General features: G+C 30.5%; 1 protein-coding gene across 5 annotated transcripts; it reads left to right on the top strand.

Moving 5' to 3' along the window:
- Positions 1 to 587: 587 nt before the first annotated feature.
- Positions 588 to 11,503, top strand: LOC107904279 (glycerol-3-phosphate dehydrogenase SDP6, mitochondrial). 5 transcript variants are annotated; one of them, XR_005927648.1, is made up of 8 exons: positions 588 to 1,043; positions 1,885 to 2,358; positions 3,480 to 3,811; positions 3,940 to 4,100; positions 4,406 to 4,664; positions 5,777 to 6,023; positions 6,204 to 6,327; positions 11,316 to 11,503. XR_005927648.1 is itself a non-coding variant. In XM_041114623.1 (7 exons), exons 1-7 carry the CDS (start codon positions 677 to 679, stop codon positions 6,245 to 6,247), a joined length of 1,884 nt encoding a protein of 627 aa, XP_040970557.1. In that variant the 5' UTR covers positions 588 to 676; the 3' UTR covers positions 6,248 to 6,520. The 5 variants fall into 5 exon arrangements, 4 of the variants coding, with proteins under 4 accessions (XP_040970557.1, XP_040970556.1, XP_016686087.2 ...); XM_041114623.1 differs by lacking the exon at positions 11,316 to 11,503 and having other exon boundaries at positions 6,204 to 6,520; XM_041114622.1 differs by lacking the exon at positions 11,316 to 11,503 and having other exon boundaries at positions 6,119 to 6,520.
- Positions 11,504 to 13,398: the final 1,895 nt, after the last annotated feature.

The raw sequence follows: 13,398 nt of genomic DNA, 5'->3' as shown, positions 1-13,398 counted from the left end.
TTTTTATTTTGATCACATGCTGTTAATTCAATGCTATTGTACACTCTTAATTACCCGACATTAATAACTTTTCTTTTTAATTCCTATTTTATTTTTTTGAAAAATTAAGTTATATTTTTAGAACTAATTTTAGTTTTTTTTTTAAAAAAAAACAAGAGTTTTATTAAAAAAAGGTTAAAAATAATAATTTTTAAAAAGATAAAACAAGAGACTAAAATGAAAATTTATTAAAGTTGAGTGAATTAAATGAGTTGAGTTAACGAAATGACCAAAATAAAAACGATTATTAATATATTTATTTTTTTTAACCTATCAATAATCTATCTCTAACCTTAAATAGATCGACAAACTCAAATTCATATATTTCGTACTAACAACGAGTTTAAGATTCAATGGACGGAATGGTAAAAATTTAGTGCATACCATATCTGATAAGTGCTACTTACCAAAATTAACCGACACAACCAAAAAGCATTTGTAATGACAAATATTTGGATCTTCAAAATGGTACGTAATACATGCATGTGAATGGATAAATTTATTTATTTGAATTTTATAATTTAATAATATATATTTTATGAGGGAAAAGTAAAAGGAGATACAAGAATTCCTACATCTTCCTCTTCATCTCGATTCCCAACAACCAACTCTCTAACTTCTCTCTGTATCTTCCACCATGTCCGCAAGTGCCACTCGCCTCCGACGCCTTGCCTCCGTGGCTGTAGCAGTTACCGCATGCGGTGGCGCAGTCCTTTTAACTCCTCCTGTGTCTTCCAATGACCGCGCTAGTGGCCACCCTACAGTAGAGTCCCTGAGGCAGATAATTAATGACCCAAGCGCCGTTGTCCCGTCCCGCACTCTTCAGGAATCGGCTCTGATTGGTACTAAATCTGGTCCACTCGACATCCTAGTCGTCGGCGGTGGTGCCACTGGCTGCGGCGTTGCACTGGACGCCGCTACTAGAGGCCTCCGAGTCGGCCTCGTCGAGCGAGAGGATTTTTCCTCTGGAACGTCTTCGCGGTCCACGAAGCTAATTCATGGAGGTAAGGATATATCTTCTTATATAAATGTGTATGTATACGAGTATATGAACGGTTATTTCAACCTTTTCTTAATAAAAAAATGAATCACTGTTTTCTTTTTTTCTTCTTCAAGTCTTCTGTAATTTCCACCATTTATTTGAAATTTAGTAAATAAATTAAAAAACGAAGAAACTTCAAGCTGATTTGCACGGTCATACATGCATTCTCTTCACTATACATATGACATGTCAAATGTTTCAAAATTGCGGATTTTCAACATTGATCGTTGACAATGACGCCAAATCCACCATGATGATCGCATAGGATTCGAAATTTTGAAAAGAGAAAAGGGGAAATCCTTGGGAATTCACTCTATGTGTAGAAGATATTAGATATTGAAATGCCTAATTTTTGCCGAGGGAGCGTGGATTTTAAGTACATATATGAACATCGATTAGTTCTGTTAAAATTTTTTCTTCAGTATATCATATTCTCCATTTAAGCATTGTTGAGGGAAGCCGACTCCTTTCAGCAGGTCAGTCGACTCTGGACTGACGGACTTCTCCGGCAGGAGGTGGCCTCCTCTCAACAAGTATCAATTATACTTGTTTTTTCCTTTTGAAATTTGAAGTAGTTTTCTTGCCTCGTCTTTCTTACTGAGGTCAGAAGTCTTCCTTTCAGTTGAATTATATAAAATGTTTTGGATGGATAGCAATTTATAATGTCATGTGTCAGTTTTATTGTTGCCTTTAGGATTGACATTTAATTATTCTCCATAAAATATGTACACGAGGCCAATTCCTTTTCTTCTTCATAAGCTGGTTTTGTTTTTTCGGCAAATCCATCTGTTCAATTATGCTAGGAGTCCGCTACTTGGAAAAAGCTGTCTTTGGCCTTGACTACGGGCAATTGAAACTGGTTTTCCATGCACTCGAGGAGCGTAAACAAGTTATTGAGAATGCTCCTCATCTCTGCCATGCCTTGCCCTGCATGACACCCTGTTTTGACTGGTTTGAGGTAGTATATTACTGGATGGGCTTGAAAATGTATGATTTGGTCGCTGGAAGACGTCTTTTACATTTTTCCAGATATTATTCTGCACAAGAGTCTGTTGAACTCTTCCCTACACTTGCAAGCAAGGGCAAAGGTAAAAGCTTGAGGGGCACAGTTGTGTACTATGATGGTCAGATGAATGACTCGCGCCTAAACGTTGGATTAGCTTGCACTGCTGCGCTTGCTGGGGCAGCAGTGCTTAACCATGCAGAAGTTGTTTCCTTTCTTAAAGATGAAGGTACCCAGCGGATAATCGGTGCTAGAATTCGTGACAATCTGTCAGGTACAGAAGGCATGTCCTTTCAGCAAAATGTTCACATAAATGATTAACCAATTCAACCATACAACAATTTGCATATCTGTCTTGATTTGTTTATTTTCTGTTCTGTACCTTTTCATGAAACCTTAAGTTTTAAATTTTAAAAAAGAAAGAGAAGAAGAAGAAGAGAAGTCAAATGACTATAGATTATTGAAGTACTTGTTAGTGACATTCTAGCAATGAATTGAGACGCATTTGATATCTATTGTTTGAACATATGAATCAGCTTTCAGTCCAAGCAGTTGAATGAGACTACCGTTTGAATTCTTTGTAGTTGACTGTACTAGTTTGTTTTTATCACCATTTGGACTCTATGTAGTTTAACTTGCTGTAGTTAGTTTTTCCTTTAATGCATTAATTACCTTTTAAACACTTGAATGTGTCGCACTAGGCTATCTCCTTGTTTATACAATGGTAAGACTGAGATCTAAGTTTTAAAATTAGACAAAAATGAGACAGAAAAATGTGAAAATTCAATTTATCCTTATTCTTAGAATCAACTGCCAATATAATGCAGATGCGTGATAGTGGCTTAAATGCCCCCTAAAAGGGTATTTTTCTTTCCTTTTTTATCAAACTTGAGGACTTTCCATTGAAATTATGTACCGTAATCAGCAGTCTTGTTTGTCACAGAGCTTTGGTATTAAAACATCAAACTTTCTTTAGATGAGGGTGCTTGGTTGGAAATAATTAGTTTTTCTTTTTTCAGTTTAGACCTTTTTTTATTCAATCCTTACATTTCAAATACGTTGCAATCCTAGTTAAACATTTCTACATTTTATTTATTTATTTTTGGCTTATTTCATGTCCTGCAAGATTGAAGCATTTTTTATTATTCTTATTCTTATTATTAATGTCATTGTCATTGTCACTGTTATTGTTATTGTTATGCTGTTATCAATCAAGAAGAAAAGAGGAAATTTTTTTTGTTTACATGCAGGGACAAGGGTTAGCACATAAGGACTAAATATGTCCTTTCTACTTTTCTTCCTTCAGTAACCTTGTTTCTGCATATGAATATTGGTGGAATTAGGTAGCTTACTTGGTTTTCTGTTTTATCCTTTTGCTCATTATCTTATAAACAGGCCAAGAGTTTGACGCCTATGCAAAAGTTGTTGTGAATGCGGCTGGACCATTTTGTGACTCTGTAAGGAAAATGGCTAACAAAGATGCACTGCCTATGATATGCCCTAGCAGTGGTGTACATATTGTTCTCCCAGATTATTATTCTCCAGATGGAATGGGCTTGATTGTCCCTAAAACTAAGGATGGACGTGTTGTCTTCATGCTACCATGGTTGGGGAGAACTATAGCTGGCACTACAGATTCTAGTACTTCCATCACTCCACTCCCAGAACCGAATGAGAATGAAATTCAATTTATACTTGATGCAATCTGCGATTACCTTAACGTCAAGGTATAGCATGGATTTATCAATGTTCAATGTTTGACTTTTTCTTTCACTTTATTTCTCATTTCAATCACCTATTTTTGCAAATGGTTCAGTCTAAACTTTTTTATTAAATTTATGATGGAAAACTTTAGGTGCGACGTACAGATGTTCTTTCTGCCTGGAGCGGTATCCGTCCGTTGGCGGTGGATCCTAATGCAAAGAACACTGAAAGCATCTCTAGAGATCATGTTGTGTCTGAGGAGTATCCTGGTTTGGTGACAATCACTGGTGGGAAGTGGACTACTTATCGGAGGTAATATTTACTTTGGTTTTGCTAAATTTTCTTTTGGAGTAGCAATATATTCTGGGGTTTTTTTCCAATGCATGGCTGCAAGTATTAGTTGTACTGCAAGAGCTGAGTTTATCTTGATGGGCTACTGTTGAACTTATAATATCAAGTGAAATTTTGGAGTGTAGGTTCAACCATAGAATTACAGATCTAGTGATAAACATACTCCTTGATTTTGGAGCTTGGTATCCTGTTCTTTTGTGCTCCTCTGTTTCCCTCACTTTGTTCTTTTCGGCATGAGTTGTTCCGCTTACTAGCACTAGTTTCAGTATGGCAGAAGATGCAGTTAATGCTGCTATCAAGTCTGGTAAACTGAGCCCAAGCAATGAATGTATAACAAGCAACCTGCGGCTGATTGGTGGAGATAGATGGGAACCCTCACTTTTTACTGCTCTTGCTCAACAGTATGTACGGATGAAGAAGTCAGATGGTGGTAAAGTTGTTCCTGGGGTGATGGACACCGCTGCTGCAAAGCATTTGTCTCATGCATATGGCACCTTAGCAGAACGAGTAGCCACCATAGCTCAGGTTGGTTTTCGGTGATCTAATAATTATATAACTGTTAATTATGGGTCTTAATGGCTGTAGTAATTAGGTAATTTCTGTCTATTGCACATTGGACTTCGAGTGGAGACAAATTTAGGGGATTTTAGTATATAATTATCTAGCAACACCTCATTAATCAGATGTATTAAGAATTAGTGAATTGAATAGCTTTCAGAGATCTTAATTCTGATATTGGTTTGTTCTTCTGAGAGAGATAATAATAACTGGGAATAGGCTTGGAATTATAATCTTAGGCATTTTTATGACATTACTTGATGAGAGAGTAAATAAATGCAAATTTAACTTAAAATGTCATGAGCTTCTCATAATTTATTTCTGGTGATAGTTCTAGGAGTCGTGCATTAGTTTTATTTGTGTACTGAATATATATGACTTATGATATTGTGAAATATCAAGTGAGATTATGTTCCTTATCAGCGGGAGCTGGCTTGTCAAAATACTCTCGATCATCAGGTCTCCACGCCTGTTTAAAATTTAAATGACCAGCTTGGGTGCTACTAGGGACAGGACAAGCAATTCTTGGATCTTCAGTTTTTCTCGGCATAATAAATATATGCGCTAATTATTGACCTCATAGTCATGTAAGACTATGTCACTTGGTCTTTGGTAACAATCCCAAATACGGTATGCATCCAGCATGGATATGTTTAATCTTTTTTCTAGGTTTTTCATGTATTTGGAGGATCTTTGAAAGGTGATATCCCCACACTTATATCCATATATGTGTTATACATGGTTGTCAAACACAAATACTTCAAGGGAAATGAAGAGTTGGAGGCAGCATAGATATAAAAACCTTGTAATCAATCAAAAGCTGCAATAGCTTTGTTAGCCTTTAATAGAACAAGTTCTAGGACATGGTTTTAGTATAATCCTCTTGAATTTTGTCCCAAGTGCCACCATCTAATCTAGTGACCTAGCATTGAATGATTTGGGAATATTTAAGTATTATATCATTCGAATGTCAAAATTAATGTCTCTGAATTGGTTAACAATTTCACATCTGCCTTTCAACTGTTAGAATGAAAATTTGGGCAAGAGGCTCGCTCATGGATACCCCTATCTGGAGGCAGAGGTTGCATACTGTGCTCGAAATGAGTACTGCGAATCTGCCATTGATTTCATTGCCAGGAGATCTCGCCTTGCTTTCCTTGACACCGATGCAGCAAGCCATGCGTTGCCACGCATTATCGAAATACTTGCTACAGAGCACAATTGGGACAAGTCAAGGCAGAAGGAAGAAATGCAGAAGGCTAAAGAATTTTTGGAAACTTTCAAGTCTTCTAAGAATGCACATTTCCATGATGGGAAGCATCAGTAGTAAGTATTATATATTCTATGCATCAATCCGATAAAAGACTCTCACAAGTTTTAGGTACCATAGTACTGAGATGTGGCTGTTAACTTTGTTTTAGGTCTTGAAATGAACCAAAGCGATTTTCGGAGTTTAAGGGTCTCCGATTTCCAATGTGTTGTTTTTTTTTTCTTGTCTTTATACAGGCGCATACATCTACTTCTTCATTCAGCAGACCAAGTGGGATTGATTTTGTCAAGCTTGCTCTACATCGTTAATAAAGATTGCTGGATCCCAGGACACTTGTAGCAACATGTTCCCCTGTTCCTGGTTAGTAAATAATTTTATCTTAAAGTAAAGAAAGTTATTTTTCCCTGCATTTCTAACATATCTGGGTTCATGCTTACAAACTGTTGCTGTCCGATTCATACAAAATTTAAATCATTTGTTTAGATGTCTATTAATTTTCATGGGCACCATACCGTTTCCTTTCTTGATCATGGGAAGACTTTGAATTGTCAGCCGTTTTGCTTAGCTCAAATAGGAGCGTGATTATCGATTACTCCTAAGTTACGTATCTCATAGCCTGAGCATTGGATATATTAGTATGTGTTTCACATGTTTCCTGTTAGACACATGGCATCCGTTAATTTCATTAAAAATTTATATATATAAAAAACGTAATGTAATTATTTTTAAAATCTAAAAAAATTCTTTAGTCTCTCTCAATTTTAAAATTGAACAAATTGGTCCCTTTGCAGAAAACAGGGCAATTTAATTTTTGTCGATTTTGAAATGAGCAACTAGGACAATTAATCACAATGTTAATATTTTTCATCAATTGTATATGATTTTGATTGATATAATAACAAATTTAGTTTTCAAAGTCTACACATTCTATCAATTTGGTTGTAATTTAGCAAATTCATCTTGCAATTTTTGTGTAAATGTATAAAAGTTGAGATTGAATTTGTTGAATGTTTTAGAATTAAGCCAAAATGGCAAAATATGTGAACTTGAAGGCTAAATTTATTGTTATACCAAATCAAAATTATGTACACTTGATGGAATATATTATTGTTGTGATTAATTGTCCCTAATTGTTCTAGTTGCTCACTTTTGAAATTGATAGGGATTAAATTGTTTTAATTTTTTTGAAAGGGATCAATTTGCTCAATTTCAAAATTGGGAGGGGTTGAAGATGTCTTTTTACCAAAAAATTAAAATAACATTTAAAAACATGTAATTTTAAGAAATAATAAAAAATATAATTATATTTTTAAACATAAAAATTTAAATTTGTTAAAAATTAGAAAATAATAAATAAAATATATTTATCTATATTTACTTTTATTAAAATAAGTAAAAAATATATTTTCATTTCTTTTCATTTTTATATTTTCAAAATAAGCTCAAAATTATAATTATTGTAACAAGTAATTTTAAAAGGTTTAATTTAAAATAATTTTGAGTTAAATATTTAAATGCTTATTAAATTTATTTTTAGAACATAAAACTTGGAGAGCAAAATAGAAGTAGGTATTTTATTGACTAATATGGATGCTTACAATGGTTTTTTAAAGTCTATATTTATAGACACAAGACGTATAAATGAAATAAAACTTTACATCTAATTAATATTAGAGTACATTAAACTTATCTTGATCTTAATGGATATCCACTTAATAATAAAATATTTATAACATTTCTTTTAGATGTCTATTGGTAGATAACATGCCTCGTTAATATCTTGCTAAGATAAAATCTCTTAGATGTCTAGTTCTGCCTTATTAAAAGCCTTATGAGGAAAACTTAGTGAGACAGAACCTTAATTAAGGGAAAAATAGTACAACGCGTATTTATTCCCCTCATGATGATATAACATAACATATCATATTTTACGTATTCAATTTTGAATACTAGCTTTCAAATAATCACTTAAATGAGTTTGATAAACGCTCATATCATTAACCTTCTAGAAGTCACGAGTGAGAAAGATTTCTGGAAAAATATATTTTGATCACTTTAGGAATTTCAATATTAGTCGTAACAAATTTGATAATGGTTCTATTATAAGAATATATATATGAGGATTTTGAATCATTTTATAATCTTTCTTCAATTATTATTTATTAACTCAAATTTATCACATATGTCCAAAATAATTTAATAAATAGTTACACAAATATATTGAACAAATTCTTGGGAATTCTTGTATGCTTCTAGCATTATAAATCCTTTAAGGATTTTAATATAAATTTTATTATATATTAGTTTATATCATAATACACATGTTAAATCTTTCATGAACTACCAAACTAATAAAATATCTAAAGATTATTGGATCCACTTCTAAAAATATTATACATTTCATAATCAATGTCAAGACTTAGCTAAAGAGTTCTTTTTACTTATTTTATTTCGCAAAACTACTCATTGTACCATCACTAGTTTTATACGTTTAGACGTTTGGACTACTGGTCCAAAATTTTTATTAATTTAATTATACTAGAATTGCGTTTTCCATTTTGGCCAATCTATTTCATGTCGATGTTTCTTAATAGATTTATTCAAAACCCTCATTTTCTTTCATTATTTCAACATTGCAAAAACGTTGTCGACAACTTTTCATTTCTACGGTTTCATATTTTCTTGTATTGACATAACTTATTGAGATCTCTTTATTTTCTTTATTTCTATCTTCAAGTACCTAAATCTCTTTTGGAGTTTTAATAATTAGTTATATCTTGGGTTTCTTTTGAAGTACCTGCCCTACTATATGACGGTCTAGATTAAAATTTTTACGAGAATTTTTATATTTGGAACCAATCAATCTACCATTCTTCAAGCATACATTACTTACATTTATTCTAACTGATTGTCCTATTGAAATTTTGATTCAAATGGAAACATTAGTTAGTATATAACACTTGGTTATTCACATTATGTCAGTAAATACATTTGGTAGTTAACTTATAATAAAGCGAGATATTTTTTTAAACTTTTAATTCAAATTACTTTCTACGATGATCTAGATAATGACAATTCATTCCAAGTAATTTATTTATCTAGTTATTATTTCTCTCTCCATAATGTTGAAAAAATTATCAAATCAAATAGTAACCACAATCATAAAATGAGACTCATAACTAATGTATATTCCTTTCCTTGAGAGTATTTTATGCATTTTGGTGGAGCAACTTAAATATATCTTATATTAAAAAAAATCTAAAATGAGTTATATTTGACTCCCGACAAAAAACCAATTGTAATGATGAGTATTTATCACAATTTATTGGCATGATGCGTATAAGTGTTTATTCATTTAAAATATCACATCCTTATACATATTTAAAAAATTGTGTTCTAAAAAAGATATGTTTTAGCTACTAATTAGAGGCACTTAATTATTGGTTCTGCCAACCCATTTTATACGTATAGGCAACAGGGTTTATAATAATTATTCACACTAGCAATCTAACATACATTAACTATTTAAAGCTTGAGAAATAAACTCACAAGCATTAGTAAGAATTTTCTCATTTGCATAATCTAAAAGTTTTATTCTTAAACAAATTATTAAAAAAATAATCTTACAAACCATAGGTTGTGCGTTGATAACTCATATGTAATTATCTTGTAGATGTATCTACTAAAATCATATTATAACATACACTTCCTAGATAAAATGGGTCCATATTTCTTTCACAAATGCAAGAGATCCAATCTCATTTTTTGCTAATAAGGTTCAAATAAATCTTATTGCAATAATATTGGTTTGTTTCAGTACCGAATAAGATAAATTCTTTCTATTTGTAAGGATAGTATTCATTGCTACACTATTAACGATGTATATTATATTTAGGGGTGTTCAAATGGTTAACAAACGGTTAACCGAGCCGAACTAGCATTAACTGAACTTTTTAATCCATTAACTGTTAACTAAACTGAAATATTTCGGTTAATTTGGTCGGTTAACCGAAATTTATATGTTTATTTTATAATGTTCATTTGACTGAATTATCCGAATTAGTAATAGCTTAATACATATAATATATGATATTATTTATTAAGTTCGGTTAATTATTCGATTTCGGACCGAATTAACCATTAACCGAAACTTCAAAAAACCTTTAATTGGCCTCCGATCGAACTAGATTAGTTAACGACCGATTAACCAAATTAGATCGATTTAGTTGGTTAATTCAGTTTTAATCGAAGTTTGAACACCCCTATATATATTTTCTTTAAATATATGTATTTTTCTTTAAAAAATATTAAAAGAAACAAAATATTTGAACATACGATAAGCATGTGACTAATGATCTTTTATATCACATTACTAAGATAAGTTATATCTCCCATTTGAAGGGTTATCTTGAGAACTTTCATTGTTTTCTTTGAAAGTATTGCATTATCTAAGAAAAACTTATTTCTCTTTATATCTAAGAAAAAACTTCATTATACATATAAACTACCCATGATAGTTTTTCGGTAACTACTTTTTAATAACCTTAATGGATTTAGGTTCTACCCTATTATGGGCAGATCAGATTTGATTCGATCCAATATTTCCAACAAAATATAATCTCAAGAAGAAATTTTTAAGACAATTAAATTTGATGTGACTGAATGGTTGAAGCCCCTACTTATTTAAATATCGTGTTATCGTTCTGATAACATGTTATGAAATAAATGATAAAGAAAGTAAAAAAAAGAAAAGAGAAGTAGGTATTTTATTAATCAATAGATATATTTACGATACTTCCTCAAAGTCTATATTTATAGATATAAGACGTATAAATGAAATAAAGCTTCACTTCTAACTAATATTAGAGTTCTAAAGTACATCAAACTTATCTTGATCTTGATGAACATTCACTTAATGATAAAATATTTATAAAATATTATTTTTAAATGTGTAATTTTAAATAATTTACTTTTTAAAATGTTTTAAGAAAAAATAAAACTGGCTTACTTTCAATTTTTTCTTTAATTTTAAAAATTTAATTGATGCCACAAATTTTTTAACTAGTAAATTTAAAATCATTATATTTTAAAATTTTTAAAATGAAAATCAAGAGAATCAAAATGCATTTAGCCCTTAAATAAAATTGAATAAATTTATACATTAAATTTATTATTTAATTTATCTTACTAAAATAAAAGATAGAACACCCAAAATTTCACTTTTTCCCTTTTTTCTGTACAATTACAAGTATAAGTTTAGATTATAATCAATGGTTCAATCTCTTGTAGGCACATTATACATAATTAATATTTCTAACAATACTAACACCTTTCTCATAAACTTACAGGTTGTATCTACATCAATCATCAATCAAGATACTCTCCCGAATGGAATAATAGGGAGTTTGAATCTAACCTCCCTTAACAGAAAGTATTCAAATAAAAAGAAACAACGAAAAAATAACCAATGGAAAATTTTTTTAAAAAATAATGATAAAGTGATTAATTTGATCTAACGTATGATAGTTGAGTTCCATTATTTTCATGGCCGACCAAAATGAATGCAACAAAACAAGACAAAAGCAAATCAAATTAAAAGCACTGTTTATTTATTTATTTTTTTTTAATTAATGAAGTTGATTTTTTATCTTATTCTCTTTGAGCTTGCATTGTTTGTCAAATTACTCTAAAATGGATAGTAAAGTTGACCAATGGTTAACTTTTCTAACGTCTATGCCATATCAAGAAAGTTAACAGACGTTAATATTTTCATTCATTTTGGGATGATTTGATGAACAACTCGTTAAAATAAATGAAGGATTAATATTTTTTTTGAAATTGAAGGGCCAAATAAATAATTATCCCTTTACTTTACTACTATTTTTATTGAAAAATTTATACCTGTGCAACACATGGATGACATGTGGCTAGCACGTGACAATGATGTAGTTGACATGTCTCATTAATTTTTTAAGTAGACATGTATTATTATTTTTTTAGAAAGGAAAAATATCTAACAAATCTCTACACTATAGATTCATAAACAATTTAGTCCCTCTCAAAACAAATAAAGTAATTTAATCTCTGTCCTATTAGAAAGTAAGCAAACAATTAACCACTTTGTTAATAATCTATTGGGTAAGTATTAATGTCCCTATAAAAATAAATTAAATAATTTAGTCCCTATAATATTAAAAAATAGCAAACAAAAAATATTGAGACAATTTTAATCATTTCCATTAATAAAAGATACTGTTGTTAAAAGAGAAAAAGGGATCTAAATGCAATTGAGAACAACATGGTAATGTAAAAATGTATACTATGGGTTGAATTTTAAAAAAATTAACAAAAAATATAATATTTGTGAAAATTATAATAATTCAAAAAAAATTAGTTCTAAGTTTTTGGGAAAAATCTAAATAACTTGTTTAAAATATTACTATAAATCCTATTACACGTGTATACGTGTAAAAATCACGTGTTTAAAACATAAATGTGTGTTTAAAAATAACATACAATAAACAATAAAACGTATGACTTGAAAATTAACTAATCATAATAACACAGGAAATATATATGATATTAAAATAAAAAATTAAAATAGATTAATTTATGAGTAAAATGAAACTTTAACCTATAAATACATCAGAAAAACAATATTAAATGCATTTCAATTATTTATCATGATTTTGTTATTAATTGCGAGTTAGAGTCGAGATAATTTGAGACAATAACTCAATTAACAATATTATTAATATATATAATTGATGGAGATAATAAATTGTCTATTAGAACAATGTTAGAAGACAATCTACTTCAGTAGATAATCTAAATGATTCTATAATCCCGTAAAAGAATTAAAGTGATATTTGATTCAAATACTTAGAAGGATTATTATTTGTCTATAATTCTAATAAGGGAGATGACTAGTCTTGGTTATCGGAGCATTTGGCTCCACGGGTAAAAACATAAATGTATTCATTGGACTGGACCCAAGAAGAATTAATTCTTAATCCGTTTGTAAATTAATTTACTTGTGATGTTCGTGGTATGATTTACCTAAATCCTGAGTCAGTCACTAACCATGCGTATGTAACTCATGTGCTTTGACATAAGTGGATGCTTATACTCTAAAAATGGTTGAGCCCATAGCTGGTATGTTGGGTACATGACTTGTGTATGACATGAATTTATTAACAACAATAGAATTCATAGTTCAATTAAATAGTTAATGGTATCCTCTCATTGGCATTGTGTGGATTGATAAATATGGAATGTGGCCACGAGTTTCTTGTTCTTAAACAAGCAATTTATCACAGTCATTTGTTGACAGCGATCATATTATTAATTAAGAAGACACAATGGTGACAATAAGATAAAATAGGATTTTATTGAGTGAACGGATTTAACTCATAGGAATAAAAAATATCA

This window comes from Gossypium hirsutum, chromosome A05 (assembly GCF_007990345.1).
Source record: "Gossypium hirsutum isolate 1008001.06 chromosome A05, Gossypium_hirsutum_v2.1, whole genome shotgun sequence".
Lineage (NCBI taxonomy): Eukaryota > Viridiplantae > Streptophyta > Magnoliopsida > Malvales > Malvaceae > Gossypium > Gossypium hirsutum.
This window is presented reverse-complemented; position numbering and strand designations above follow the sequence as displayed.